Raw genomic sequence first — 15984 nt, forward strand, 5'->3', positions numbered from 1 at the left:
TCAAAAACTGGATTAGCACAATGGATAGTCAAATGTATACAAACTTGCTATCTTAAAGCTAAAAGACAGTTACCAGTAACTCCTAAAGCACATTCTACTAGAAAGAAAAGTGTTTCAATGGCATTCTTAGGTAATATACCAATGGCAGACGTATACAAAGCAGCCACATGGTCCACACCTCACACATTTACTAAACACTACTGTGTGGATGTGCTATCTCGACAACAAGCAACTGTGGATCAAGCAGTGCTTAAAACACTATTTCAAACTACTCCAACTCCTACAGGCTAGCCACCGCTTATTGTGGGAGGGGCTGCTTTACAGTCTATGCAAAGCCTGCGTATCTGCAGCTACACATGCCATCGAACGGAAAATGTCACTTACCCAGTGTACATCTGTTCGTGGCATGAGACGCTGCAGATTCACATGCGCCCTCCCACCTCCCCAGGGGCCTGTAACTATTGTAGTGTTATATATTGTAAATATGCATGTGCATTGCATGGACTTCTAATTTCTTTACTGTGTATCTACACATACACTTGTACACTCCTTACTTCACCCTCCTGTGAGGAAATAATCTAACAAAGGGCTCGACGCCCATCCACATTATCACCGAGAGGAGGAGTCACTCGATCCCGTCACTCGAAAACCTTCTTTGAGGAAAAACAACTTGTAACACTCCGAGCCCAACACTACATAGTGGACTTATGCAAAGCATGTGAATCTACAGCACTGAATGCCACCAGCATATGTACACTGGGTAAGTGACACTTCCCTTTTATTGTGCTACCAAAAAGCTCACCAGTCTCCACCAGCTTAACCTAAAGCGCACTCTACTGGGGGAGAGTGGTTACTGCTGCTTCACTACGCAATACCCTGATTCCAGACATTTGCAAAGCAGCTACCTAGAAATCAGCACATGAAGTAGGACAGGCTTCCATCCGATACCTGTTTGCTGAAATTTTGTTAGTGACCCCCTGTCTTCTCCACCGCGATTTGTGGGGATGGGCTTGCTGCTGTTGTCATTGCTTATGACTCATAATGGACATTCCCCTACAAGTGAAGAGGAGTTACAGGTAAGAAACTATTCCTTCTCTTGTAGGGGATTTCCATGTAATCCCTCCTCCCCCTGCAATCTTTTTATCTCCCATATCGCCTTCAAAAAGAACCGAAGCAACTGCCACCTGCTGGGCATGATGGGATGCTGTTAGTACCTAAGTTCTTAAAGGCACAGTCTCTATTTTCGACATATAATGGCAGCCTATGAGCGTCCCCTGCCCTGCTCTCACTCATCTCTGTCATAAAAAGGGCTTTGTGAAGGAGATTTATACTGTTTCAAAACAACTTAAATTATACCCATTTGTAATGTATTGGCCCTTTTTTGGCTTGAAGAATTGGGCCATTGTAGCCTAGATATATAGGCTGCATTATCTGTCTCTTTCTTAAGCATCTCTACAGGCCTTTCTGAAGAAGGGTCAATGTCTCGACATAAGAAGATATATTAAAGAACTGCTCTGGGGTCCCCGCACATGGGTGGGACTATTCAGTGCTTATGACTTATCATGGAAAGCCCCTACGAGAGAGCTGACAAACTATTCCTTTTTTGTGCTCAAATCTTTTTAACTGCAAATTCGGAAATGAGAAACTCCAACCCATTACAGCACGTGTGGCTTGCTGTACAGAAGATGGACAACTGTTTGAGACCCCAAAACAGCAGCAGAACAAGCAGTGGTCATCATTAAATAGTTGAATGAGTCACTTTTCAATCTACACTTCTACGTTTATTGATAACAGCATCTAGGCTGGCCAAATCATGAGCACTGTAAAAGAACGTAATACAGAAAAGTGATAGAGAGCTAAAGCAGAAGAGAAAGAAGAAAGATAGCTTGGTCACACATCTAGAGAAAGATCGGCGACGGAGTTCAATACGCTTGCGGTCACAACTGGCATAGATTGATTAAACAAATGCAGTGTCTGTGAACTGATTCATGGAAGCCTGGTCTTCCGTATATATAGACCATGTTTATTTCATAGTTAATCGGATTGGGACTTACTCGTCATAGTTTCAGGGTAAAATCGTCACATCTTTGCACATGATAAATCTTGATCGTACATATATATTATTTGGTCAGGTGCGTTTTTCCAACTAACGCGGATGAGGTTGTAATGTGTAATATGCCCTCTGAGGGTTTCAGTTTGGAAATCAAACTCCTCAGTCTTGGGAAAGAGGAGAAATCGATCCAGAAGATCATGAGGTAATTTGTTCTGAGCATTGAATGGTTTTCATTTGTGCACTTCTTACTCACTGCCATACCTTTCTGTTCCTATAAGGACTAGGCCACCTCAGCGTTATCTGCTGGTATTATAGAAGACTTGTACATGGCACGGAGCCAGGGCAGGTCTGTTCTCGTATTTAAAGGACGTTTGAAACCGTCTAGTTGGTTAGGCAATAAGAAATGCTGAATGATTCTGTTTAAAGTCGGGCATTCAAACCCGTCATATTGTTGGTCAAATCTAAGTTTGGCTGTGGCCTTTTGTGTTTTTTGTTAGTAGACATGTACTTGGAGAAGTTCTTGTCAATCGCATGAGAAAGGCTTGAGAATTTTGAGGTAGCATATCTAAATGCCGCCCTGGGTAAATAAATGGATGGGGGCAGTTATCTGGGATGCTGAGCTCTTTTTTCATCCATGGTTTTCTTGAAGATATTAAATAATCTTCAGGGCTGTCCCATGATGCCTGAGGCGAAGTCTCTAGAATGTTGTGGGGTGATTGACCTTAAACCAAACTCACCGGGCAAAGCATGCACTTTTGCTAGTAAACCGCCATGTGTGTGACTCTCAAAACTATCAAAGACCCAACCATTCCCGTACATCTCCCCGAGTGACACTATTCTCAGTCCACCTCTTTGTTGCACATACACTTTGCAGCCTCATACCTGCCATACCTTTTACTATCCCTGGACGATTGGGCTGTCAAAGACACTCTGTTGGAAAGTAGCCTTTTTCTAGCATTGTTACCCCCACTTTTTGGCCTGTTAGTCAGTGTGTTTAACTGTGTTCACTGGGATCCTGCTAAACAGGACCCCATTGTTTATGCTCTCTCCTTTAAACTTGGTTGCTGGAACCCTTTTTTTACCCCATATTGGCATACTGGTACCCCCATGTAAGTCCCTAGTATATGGTACCTAGGTACCCAGGGCATTGGGGTAACAGGGGATCCCTATGGGCTACAGCATGTATTATGCCTCCCATAGGGAGCCCATGCAAAGTGCTCTGCAGGCCTGCCACTGCAGCCTGCTTGAGAGGGGGCATGCACCCTTTCACTACCAGGTCACTGTAAATCACCCCTATGGTAGGCCCTCTCTACCCAGCGGGCAGGGTGCAGGTACCTGTGTGTGAGGGCACCCCTGCATTGGCAGAGGTGTCCCCATAACTCCAGATCCATTTTCCTGGACTGCGTGTACTGGACACAGATCACTACCTATGTCCATCTACATAATGGTAACTCCGAACCTGGGCATGTTTGGTATCAAACATGTCAGAATCGTACCCCAATACTGTTGCAAGTATTGGAAGTATGATTCCATGCACTCTTGGGGCTCCTTGGAGGGCTCTTACAGGGTTTTCCGGGCAGCCCAAGCTGCTGCCACCCCTCACAGGTTTCTGCCCTCCTGCTGCTTGATCTGAGCAAGCCCAGGAAGGCAGAACAAAGGATTTCCTTTGGGAGAGGGAGGTAACACCCTCTCCCTTTGGAAATAGGTGTGACTGGCTTGGGAGGGGTGGCCTCCCCAAGCCACAGGTATACTTTGAAGGGCACATTTGGTGCCCTCCATGCATAAACCAGTCCACACAGGTTCAGGGATCCCCAGTTCCTGCTCTGGCGCAAAACTGGAAATGGAAAAGGGAGTGACCACTCCCCTGTCCATCACCACCCAAGGGTGGTGCTCAGAGTTCCTCCAAAGGGTATTTGGGTTCTGCCATCCTGATTCCAAGGCTTGCAGGGAACTCTGGGAGCATCTGAGTGGCCAGGCCAGGCAGGTGACGTCAGAGCCCCCTCCTGATAGGTGCTTACCAAGTTAGGTGACCAGTCCCCCTTTCAGGGCTATTTAGGGTCTCTCTCTTGGGTGGGTCTCACATTCAGCTTGCAAGGTTCCAGCAGGACTCCTCTGCAACCTTCACTTCATCTTCTGGCCACTGGAACCGCGATTGGACCCTCCAGGAACCAACATAGCAGCAGATCCACAAGGAAGACTCTTCTGTAACGTTCTATCCATGTCTCCTGCCAACTTTGCAACATTTCCCGAGCCGTGCATCCTCAGATGACAACTCTTCTGCCTGCACAAAAAGTAGAAGGAATCTCCCTTGGAGTGAAGGAGTCACTCCCCCGCATCAGCAGGCACCTACAGCAACGACGACTGGCTGCGTGGATTCCCTCTCCTGCTGAGCTGCGTGGATCCTGCATCATGGGTGGTGGTCTGTAGTGGTCCCCTCGGTCCTCTCTACCAGCTTTCCAACTTGGGTGGAAGTAAGCCTTTGCCTTACCACGCAGGACAGTACCCCCCTGCACTACATCTCTTGCAGCTGCCAAGGCTTGTTTGCATCTCCTCCAAGGGATCTTCAGATGACGTACAGCTCCAGCCCCCATCACTCCTTCCTGCTAAGCACAGCCCTCTGCGTGGTTCTCCGGCAGCGTGGGATCCTCTGTTGTAGTGCTGCAAGGGCTCCTTCCTGCACCTTCTGTGTCCTCATCCTGTGGGACTCCGGCGGGTGCTGCTTGGGCTTCCATGGGCTCTCTTAATCGCTGAGGACCCCCTGTGACTCCCCCTCCTGGGTTGAGTCCTCCTGCACCTTGCTGGTCCCCGGCAGCTCCACTTTCCTCCAACTGCGAAGATTGCCTTTGCCAAAGCTTGTTGGTGGAATCCTGACACGCAACCCAGTCTGCAATCTTCTGACCAGCGTGGGACATCACCTGCATCCTACAGGAACTCGACTCTGTCTTCAGGGGTGCAGTGCTGACCATCCTGTGTTCACCAGTGACCAACTCCTGCATCTTCAGTGTGGTGGGTAGGGGCCCACCATGCCCCCACTTGTTCTTTCTGGTCTTGGTCCCCTCTCTTCACAGGTCTTTCTTCACCGGAGTCCACCGCCAGGGTCTTGCAGTCTCTTCTGGGCCTTGCATTTCTTCTCTTTCCTTCCTTTTGGATGGCCTGGGGAAAATCCAGTGACTTACTCCTGCTTTCCTGGTCGCTGGGGGGTGTTGTGTTATTTATCTCTGTGGTTTTCTAGTACTCCCAGCTCCCCTCTACACATTCAACGTACCTAGGTGGGGGGGGGGGGGCGGTCCTCTGTTCACATTCCATTTTTTTAGTACATGGTTTGTGCTCCCCCTAGGGTCACTATTGGTTATTGCTATTTGCACTGTTTTCTATGCCTATTTCTTATTACTAGCGTATATATTTAGTGTAATACTTACCTCCTACTGGAGGGCTGCCCTTCTTGTATTTTGTGGTATTGTGCTCCAAAAATAAAGTACCTTTATTTTTGTACAACTGAGTGTTTTCTTTCATGTGTGTAAGTGATGTGTGTCTGTAGTGGTATTGCGTAAGCTTTGCATGTCTCCTAGATAAGCCTTGAATGCTCACCCACAGCTACCTCTAGGGAGCCTGGCTTCTAGACTCTGCCTATACTTCACTGAGAGGGGATACCTGGACCTTGTATAAGGGGCAAGTACCTTCGGTACGCACCACACACCAGACAGCTTCCTACACACTCAGATCTGTGTCCCATCCATCTTATTTAGAGTGTAAACCCATCCGTACTCTATAAGTAGAGTGAGGGGGAGCGGGGCACCCTCCTTGTACACATGTTACGTTTCCTCAGCACTCCCTGCTCTTCTCCTGCAGGTGGAAAGGAACACAGGAGACATCCTGCAGAACCTGACGGGCAGGAACGTCTCAGACTACCTGGTGAAGACGTACCCTAAAATCATCAGAAAAAGGTACGAGTGAAGAGCTGCAGAAGAAGGGTGGCTTCGGTGGGGAGCAGACATCCCGAAACAAGGGACAGAGTTGGGGGGCAGCAGGATCTTTCTGGGGACAGCTGGGAGAAGGAAGGGGGGACTGGATCAGAGAAGGGAGCAGGTATGGGAAGAAAGAGAGCGTCTAGGCCTCAGAAAGAGACAGTGAGAAACAGAGATGGGAGGAAGAAAAGATCCTCCAGACCATGTTGTACTGGGCTGTGCTTTCGAGAGGGAGTGTCACCAGAGGGGTCAGAGTCCTTTGTATGGCAGTATTTTCTTTATATAGTTGGCAACAAAGGCCTTGCATCATGTCCGTGGGGCTGGGGCTGGGGCAGAGTGGCGTTTGCTTACAGGGAACGGACTGGGACAGCTTTACAAGTGCAGAGATTTCCAGTTAAAGGAGCCTGCGCTGAGATGTGGTGATGTGAACGTCACTGTTCATGCAAAGTTCACACCTTTCTACTGTATCTTCTCTTCTAGCCTCAGAACCAAGAAACTGGTGAACGAGCAGAGGTAAGCCAGCACTCCATTTCTCATTCTCAAACACAACTCTTGTGAGATTCAAGTACTGCTGCAGAACTTCTTTCCCTGCCTAGTGTAGGTGGTGTCAGCACTCCAAGCTCAGCCAGGATGGGGAGAGAGACTGGAGTTACAGCACTGAAGCTGGTGGTGGGAACATTAAATACTGCTCTCAAAACTTTGAAAACGTTTTGTGAAAATGGCCTGTGGGAATCATTCCATTTTCTTCTCTGTAAAGGAAAACATTTGCACATGATGTTGTTTTTTTATCAGTAAAGACCCCTAAAAGACAGGACCACTTACTTCATCTCCCCTCACAAAACCCCATCTACCTCCTCCCTCTCCCCAGTCTTTCAACAGATGACCAGGCAATTCCATAGGTCTCTCACACAACGCTACCTGCAGAAAAGTGACCAGTACCTACTTGTGACATCTGCACATGCTTACCTGCATGACAGAGGCTTGGCTCTCAGTATTGGAACTGAGTCCCATGGTGTACCTCTACCCTGTACTGCCAGGGGCATGTTTCATACACTGGGTTACATGAGTACCGTCTTTCTGCACACCAGAGGCCCATATCTACCCTCAGCGAAGTATCCACAGGTACAAAGTACCTGTGTCCTGGTGGCATGTCTCCTAACGGCAGAGTACCTGCTTGTACATTGTGCCTGCACATCAGAGGCCTAGCTTTTCACAATGCAGAGGCCCAGCTCTGCACTCTTACTTCTCATTGAAGGCCTTTGTCTCATAACCGCAGAGTGCCTGCTCTATATTCAACCTGCATGCCGGAGGATGTGTCTCCCTGCATGTTCGATAGCATGTGCAGCTGTAGATACACATGCTTTGCATAAGTGTGCCATCTAGTGTTGGGCTCGGAGTTTTACTAGTTGTTTTTCTTCAAAGTAGATTTTTGAGTAAGGGGATCGAGTGACTCCTCCTCTCGGTAATAGTGCGCATGGGCATAGAGTCCTTTGTTAGATTGTTTTCTTTACGCCATCGGGTTGGGACGTGTTTCCTCTCGCTCCGGTGGATCTCGGTTCGTTACTTCTAAACTTATTCCACCTTTCTAAAATACGGTCTGTATTTTTTAGATCGTGTTTCTTTCTATAGTTGATCCGATTTAGACAGGCAGGGTCGAATGTTTGCCCTACTTCAGTGTCGGACTGATGGAACGAACTCGGTTTCGATTTTGTCTTCGGTGTCACGCTAAATTGTCATACACCGACCAACATTCGTGTGTAATCTCCGTCTATATTCCGGTCATCGAGAAGAGAGTTGCGATGCCTGCAGATCTTTTCGATCTAAAAAGACTCTCCGGTACCGCAGAGCTCTTCATCTCAAAATGTCGTCCCAAGTCCACAGAAGACACACCTGATATTTTCGGTAAAGAACACACGAAGGAGGAAGTACAACAAGGGGTGGCATTTTCCATCCAAGAGTCGGACTCTGATCAACACTCCGATGATGATAGCCACTACGTACCTCCAGCTCAGTACGTGAGTACACCTGCCCGTCACACCACACAAAGACACAAAAAAAAGACTCCAGCATGGGTCATCAGTCCTCTGCTGCCTTTGGGCCATGCTTGGATCCAAAAAAACAAGTTGGAATGACCAACCTTCGGGTTCGGCGCCAAGAACAAAGACTAACGTGCACTCGGCGTCGACAAAACAGACTGCTGCAGCCATCTCAGTACCAAGCTTACAAATGGAAGGGTCATTTTCAGAGCTGAAAAAAATGGCAACAACTTCAGAGCCCACATTTTCGGTTACACACTTGGTTCTAAATCTTCAGAGTGGAATGCCACAAGTCGTAAACATACTACTTCTACCCAAGAATCAATGGACATACAACCTATTTTAGAGGTGATGGGCACTAAACAGCGTAAATTGCACATTCAGAAGGACACAGGAAGAATAATTGCTTCTCCTCCAATACCTTTTAAGAGGAAATTAACTTTTCAAGAGGTCTTAGAGGATGCAGCTCCACCAAAGAATGCCCCAAAAGACAAGGAGAGGGAAAAGGCTACACAACAAAAACAGTCTTCGTCACCACATTCTCCTGTTCTTCCTTCCACACCGCCACCACCACCATCACCCACATATGCAATGCCGTTTTCACCACAGACATCCTCACTCTCACCACAGAGGGATGATCGTAGTGATGAGCAGCAGGATCTGGATCCATGGGATTTATATGATCCTGATCTCATTCTTCCAAATGATCCAGGCTTCTATCCCGCTAGTCCTTTCCCACCTGAAGACACTACTGCACATAACCAGGTTATGGCCAGAGCAGCTGCCTTTCATAATGTGCAGATGCGAACAGATCACAAGAGGAAGATTGTCTCTTTGACACATTAGCGTCTACACACCAAGAATATCAGTGTCTCCCAGTGCTCCCTGGAATGGTCAGACATTCATCTGACAGTTTCAAAGAAGCAGTGGAGGCCAGAATTGTCACTCCTAGAGTGGATACAAATATAAACCAGCACCCTCAGACACAGTGTTAATCAACCCTCAGTTACCACCTGACTCAGTGGTTAGTGCAGCAAGGAGACAGGCCACCAGTCAATCCACAGGAGGCGCCTCCAGACAAGGAGAGCAAGAAGATGGATGCAGCAGGTGAAAGGGCAGCTTCACAAGCTGCAAATCACTGCAGGATAGCCAACTCACAGGCTCTCCTAGCTAGCAATGATAGGGCCCGCTGGGACGAGATGGAACAACTGTTGCAGTACCTTCCACCAGAGCATCAAAAAAGGGACAGCAAATAGTCACAGAAGGGCAGGCAATATCTAATAATGCTTTTAGATCTGCTACTGACGCAGCTGATGCTGTAGCCGGAGGAGTCAACGCCAGTGTACTCATCAGAAGACATGCTTGGTTAAGATGCTCAGGGTTCAAATTCGAGATACAGCAAGCTGTCTTAAATATGCCCTTTGACAAGGAGCGTCTATTCAGCCCAGAAGTTGATACGACTATAGACAAACTTAAGAAAGATTCTGAAACCATTGAGGCGATGGGTGCATTACACACCACAACCTCCAGAGGAAAGTTTCATAGGCCACAGTTTAGATGGGGCTTCCAAGCATCAGCACAGAAACAGCAACTTCCCAACAAAAACAATCCTCGCACTTCTACACAGGAGGACCATTTAGAGGCTCCTACAGAGGATCCAACAGTAGAGGACGAGGCAATAGAAGACGAGGCAAACCATCCACTTCCAGAGGTTCCTCTACCTCAAATAAACAGTGACCTCACCATTCCCAAAAAGCACTGTAGGAGGAAGACTGTTAAATGTCTTTCCACAATGGCACAGCATCACCGCAGACCAGTGGGTTCTGTGCATTATCCAACATGGTTATTGTCTGGAACTAATTTCCACCAAACTTTACTCCTCGTTCACACAGACTCTCTCTGGGCCATCTCACTCTACTAAAACAGGAGGTATAATCACTACTGCTCAAAGAAGCCATGGCGATAGTATCTATATAGGGATCTGGAGTATATTCACTGTACTTTAATACCAAAGAAAGACAGTACTCTAAGACCAATTTTATATCTCAGACCCCTCAATCTTTACATCCTTTCAAAACACTTTCATATGGTCAGTCTACAAGACGTCATCCCCCTACCAGAAAAACAGGATTACATGACAGCATTACACCTCAAAGATGCCTGTTTCAACATTCCCATACATTCAGTAGATCGCAAATATCTAAGATTTCTCACAGCGGGCAAGCACTACCAATTCAAAGTGCTACCATTCTTGATAACAACAGCATCAAGGGTGTTGACCACATGCCTAGCAGTAGTTGCAGCATTCCTCCGAAGACACCACATACATGTCTTCCCATATCTAGACGACTGCCTCATAAAAGCTAGTACAGTCCAAATTTGTCAGCAACACACTCAGTATACCATAGATACCCTACACAATCTAGGATTCACAATCAATTATCACAAATCCCACCTGCAACCATCACAGATACAACCGTATCAGGGAGTAATCGTGAACACTCAGTCAGGATTAGCGTATCCAAACCCAGAAAGGGTTCAAGCATTTCACAGCCTAATATCTCAACTACAATACAGCCACACGTGTACAGTAAAGCTAGTGATGAAACTATTGGGAATGATGGCTTCATGCAGAGCAATAGTACCCAATGCAAGACTACGCGTGAGACCACTGCACCAGTGTCCTTCTCCACAATGGTCTCAGGCACAGGGTCAGACTCAGGATCTATTGTTGTTGGATCACCAGACTCGCCGCTCTCTCCAGTGGTGGAATCACAACAACCTATCAAAGGGGCGGCCCTTCCAGGACCCTGCGCCTCAGACCACAATCACACAGATGCATCTTGTCCACTGGAAGCCTGTGTCTCACTACCACAGAGTACCTACATGCTACTTGTCCACCAGAAGCCTATGTCTCCCTTCCAGGGAGGACATACATGTGGACGCTACTTGTCCACCAGAAGCCTGTCTCTCCCTTTCACAGTTAACTACATGTCCACGCTTCTTGTCCACCGGAAGCCTGTAGCTCCCTACCACAGAGTACCTACATGTGCACGCTACTTGTCCACCAGAAGCCTGTGTTTCCCTACCACAGAGTACCTACACGTGGATGCTACTTGTCCACCAGAAGCCCATCTCTCCCTACCACAGAGTACCTACATGTGCATGCTACTTGTCCACCAGAAGCCTGTGTCTCTCTGCCACAGAGTACCTACATGTGCACTCTACTTGTCCACCAGAAGCCTGTGTTTCCCTACCACAGAGTACCTACACGTGGATGCTACTTGTCCACCAGAAGCCCGTCTCTCCCCACCACAGAGTACCTATATGTGCACACCACTTGTCCACCAGAAGCCTGTGTCTCCCTACCACAGAGTACCTACATGTGCATGCCACTTGTCCACCAGAAGCCTGTGTCTCCCTACCACAGAGTACCTACATGTGCACGCCACTTGTCCACCGGAAGCCTGTGTCTCCCTACCACAGAGTACCTATATGTGCATGCTACTTGTCCACCGGAAGCCTGTGTCTCCCTACCACAGAGTACCTACATGTGCATGCCTCTTGTCCATCAGAAGCCTGTGTCTCCCTACCACAGAGTACCTATATGTACACGCTTCTTGTCCACCGGAAGCCTGTGTCTCCCTACCACAGAGTACCTACATGTGCATGCCACTTGTCCACCAGAAGCCTGTGTCTCCCTACCACAGAGTACCTACATGTGCATGCCTCTTGTCCACCGGAAGCCTGTGTCTCCCTACCACAGAGTACCTACATGTGCACGCTACTTGTCCACCAGAAGCATGTGTCTCCCCACCACATAGTAACTATATGTGCATGCTACTTGTCCACCGGAAGCCTGTGTCTCCCTACCACAGAGTACCTACATGTGCATGCTACTTGTCCACCAGAAGGCTGTGTATCCCTACCACAGAGTACCTACATGTGCATGCTACTTGTCCACCAGAAGCCTGTGTTTCCCTACCACAGAGTACCTACACGTGGTTGCTACTTGTCCACCAGAAGCCCATCTCTCCCTACCACAGAGTACATATATGTGCACGCTACTTGTCCACCAGAAGCCTGTGTCTCTCTGCCACAGAGTACCTACATGTGCATGCCACTTGTCCACCAGAAGCCTGTGTCTCCCTACCACAGATTACCTACATGTGCACTCTACTTGTCCACCAGAAGCCTGTGTTTCCCTACCACAGAGTACCTACACGTGGATGCTACTGGTCCACCAGAAGCCCGTCTCTCCCCACCACAGAGTACCTATATGTGCATGCTACTTGTCCACCAGAAGCCTGTGCCTCCCTACCACAGAGTACCTATATGTGCACGCCACTTTTCCACCGGAAGCCTGTGTCGCCCTACCACAGAGTACCTATATGTGCATGCTACTTGTCCACCGGAAGCCTGTGTCTCCCTACCACAGAGTACCTACATGTGCATGCCTCTTGTCCACCGGAAGCCTGTGTCTCCCTACCACAGAGTACCTACATGTGCACGCTACTTGTCCACCAGAAGCATGTGTCTCCCTACCACAGAGTACCTATATGTGCATGCTACTTGTCCACCGGACGCCTGTGTCTCCCTACCACAGAGTACCTACTTGTGCACGCTACTTGTCCACCAGAAGCCTGTGTCTCCCTACCACAGAGTACCTATATGTGCACGCTACTTGTCCACCAGAAGCCTGTGTCTCCCTAACACAGAGTACCTACACGTGGATGCTACTTGTCCACCAGAAGCCCATGTCTCCCTACCACAGAGTACCTATATGTGCATGCTACTTGTCCACCAGAAGCCTGTGTCTCTCCCCACCACAGAGTACCTACATGTCCACGCTTCTTCTCCACCGGAAGCCTGTGTCTCCCTACCACAGAGTACCTACATGTGCACGCTACTTGTCCACCAGAAGCCTATGTCTCCCTTCCAGGGAGGACATACATGTGGACGCTACTTGTCCACCAGAAGACTGTGTCTCCCTACCAGAGAGGACCTATATGTGCATGCTATTTGTCCACCAGAAGCCTGTGTCTCCCTTTCACAGTTAACTACATGTCCACGCTTCTTGTCCACCGGAAGCCTGTGTCTCCCTACCACAGAGTACCTACATGTGCACGCTACTTGTCCACCAGAAGCCTGTGTTTCCCTCGCACAGAGTACCTACACGTGGATGCTACTTGTCCACCAGAAGCCCATCTCTCCCCACCACAGAGTACCTACATGTGCACGCTACTTGTCCACCAGAAGCCTGTGTTTTCTACCACAGAGTACCTACACGTGGATGCTACTTGTCCACCAGAAGCCCATCTCTCCCCACCACAGAGTACCTACATGTGCACGCTACTTGTCCACCAGAAGGCTGTGTCTCCCTACCACAGAGTACCTACATGTGCATGCTACTTGTCCAACAGAAGGCTGTGTCTCCCTACCACAGAGTACCTACATGTGCACTCTACTTGTCCACCAGAAGCCTGTGCTTCCCTACCACAGAGTACCTACACGTGGATGCTACTTGTCCACCAGAAGCCCATCTCTTCCCACCACAGAGTACCTACATGTGCACGCTACTTGTCCACCAGAAGCCTGTGTCTCTCTGTCACAGAGTACCTACATGTGCATGCTACTTGTCCACAAGAAGCCTGTGTCTCCCTACCACAGAGTACCTACATGTGCACGCTACTTGTCCACCAGAAGCCTGTGTCTCCCGTCCACAGTTTACCTACATGTGCACTCTTCTTGTCCACCAGAAACCTGTGTCTCCCTACCACAGAGTACCTTCATGTGCACTCTACTTTTGCACCAGAGGCCTGTGTCTCCCTTTCACAGTTTACCTAGATGTGCACGCTACTTGTCCACCAGAAGCATGTGTCTCTCTGCCACAGAGTACCTACATGTGCACGCCGCTTGTCCACCAGAAGCCTGTGTCTTCCTACCACAGAGTACCTACATGTGCCTGCTGCTTGTCCACTGGAAGCCTGTGTCTCCCTACCACAGAATACCTACATGTGCACGCTACTTGTCCACCAGAAGCCTGTGTCTCCCTTCCACAGTTTACCTACATGTGCACGCTTCTTGTCCACCAGAAACCTGTGTCTCCCTACCACAGAGTACCTTCATGTGCACTCTACTTGTGCACCAGAGGCCTGTGTCTCCCTTTCACAGTTTACCTAGATGTGCACGCTACTTGTCCACAAGAAGCATGTGTCTCTCTGCCACAGAGTACCTACATGTGCATGCTACTTGTCCACCGGAAGCCTGTGTCTCCCTACCACAGAGTACCTACATGTGCACGCTACTTGTCCACCAGAAGGCTGTGTCTCCCTACCACAGAGTACCTACATGTACACGCTTCTTGTCCACCGGAAGCCTGTGTCTCCCTACCACAGAGTACCTACATGTACACGCTTTTTGTCCACCGGAAGCCTGTGTCTCCCCACCACAGAGTACCTACATGTACACGCTTCTTGTCCACCGGAAGCCTGTGTCTCCCTACCACAGAGTACCTACACGTGGATGCTACTTGTCCACCGGAAGCCCATCTCTCCCTACCACAGAGTACCTACATGTACACGCTTCTTGTCCACCGGAAGCCTGTGTCTCCCTACCACAGAGTACCTACACATAGATGCTACTTATCCACTGGCAGCCTGTGTCTCCCTACCACAGAGTACCTATATGTGCATGCTACTTGTCCACTGGAAGCCTGTGTCTCCCTACCACAGAGTACCTACATGTGCATGCTACTTGTCCACCAGAAGGCTGTGTCTCCCTACCACAGAGTACCTACATGTGCATGCTACTTGTCCACCAGAAGCCTGTGTCTCTCTGCCACAGAGTACCTGCATGTGCATGCCTCTTGTCCACCGGAAGCCTGTGTCTCCCTACCACAGAGTACCTACACGTGGATGCTACTTGTCCACCGGAAGCCCATCTCTCCCTACCACAGAGTACCTATATGTGCACGATACTTGTCCACCAGAAGCCTTTGTCTCCCTACCACAGAGTACCTACATGTGCACGCTACTTGTCCACCAGAAGCCTGTGTCTCCCTACCACAGAGTACCTACATGTGCACGCTAATTGTCCACCAGAAGCCTGTGTTTCCCTACCACAGAGTACCTACATCTGGTTGCTACTTGTCCACCAGAAGCCCGTCTCTTCCCACCACAGAGTACCTACATGTGCATGCTACTTGTCCACCAGAAGCCCATCTCTCCCTACCACAGAGTACCTACATGTGCACACTACTTGTCCACCAGAAGCCTGTGTCTCCCTACCACAGAGTACCTACATGTGCACGCTAATTGTCCACCGGAAGCCTGTGTTTCCCTACCACAGAGTACCTACACGTGGTTGCTACTTGTCCACCAGAAGCCCGTCTCTCCCCACCACAGAGTACCTACATGTGCATGCTACTTGTCCACCAGAAGACTGTGTCTCTCTGCCACAGAGTACCTACATGTGCATGCCTCTTGTCCACCGGAAGCCTGTGTCTCCCTACCACAGAGTACCTACACGTGGATGCTACTTGTCCACCGGAAGCCCATCTCTCCCTACCACAGAGTACCTATATGTGCACGCTACTTGTCCACCAGAAGCCTGTGTCTCCCTACCACAGAGTACCTACATGTGCACGCTACTTGTCCACCAGAAGCCTGTGCCTCCCTACCACAGAGTACCTACATGTGCATGCTAATTGTCCACCGGAAGCCTGTGTTTCCCTACCACAGAGTACCTACATGTGGTTGCTACTTGTCCACCAGAAGCCCGTCTCTTCCCACCACAGAGTACCTACATGTGCATGCTACTTGTCCACCAGAAGCCCATCTCTCCCTACCACAGAGTACCTACATGTGCACGCTACTTGTCCACCAGAAGCCTGTGTCTCCCTACCACAGAGTACCTACATGTGCACGCT

At 49.0% G+C, this 15984-nt stretch overlaps 1 protein-coding gene across 3 annotated transcripts in view; it reads left to right on the forward strand.

Moving 5' to 3' along the window:
* The window catches only part of ABCA7 (ATP binding cassette subfamily A member 7), a 243777-nt gene that overhangs the window by 141067 nt on the left and 86726 nt on the right, over window positions 1-15984 (forward strand). For all 3 annotated transcript variants that reach the window (XM_069218017.1, XM_069218018.1, XM_069218019.1), the window contains exons 32-33: window positions 5903-5997; window positions 6499-6531. In XM_069218017.1, coding sequence (XP_069074118.1) covers window positions 5903-5997; window positions 6499-6531 — 128 coding nt within the window. The remainder of the gene's footprint in view (window positions 1-5902; window positions 5998-6498; window positions 6532-15984) is intronic.

The sequence above is a fragment of the Pleurodeles waltl genome, chromosome 12 (genome assembly GCF_031143425.1).
Source record: "Pleurodeles waltl isolate 20211129_DDA chromosome 12, aPleWal1.hap1.20221129, whole genome shotgun sequence".
In the NCBI taxonomy this organism is placed as follows: domain Eukaryota; kingdom Metazoa; phylum Chordata; class Amphibia; order Caudata; family Salamandridae; genus Pleurodeles; species Pleurodeles waltl.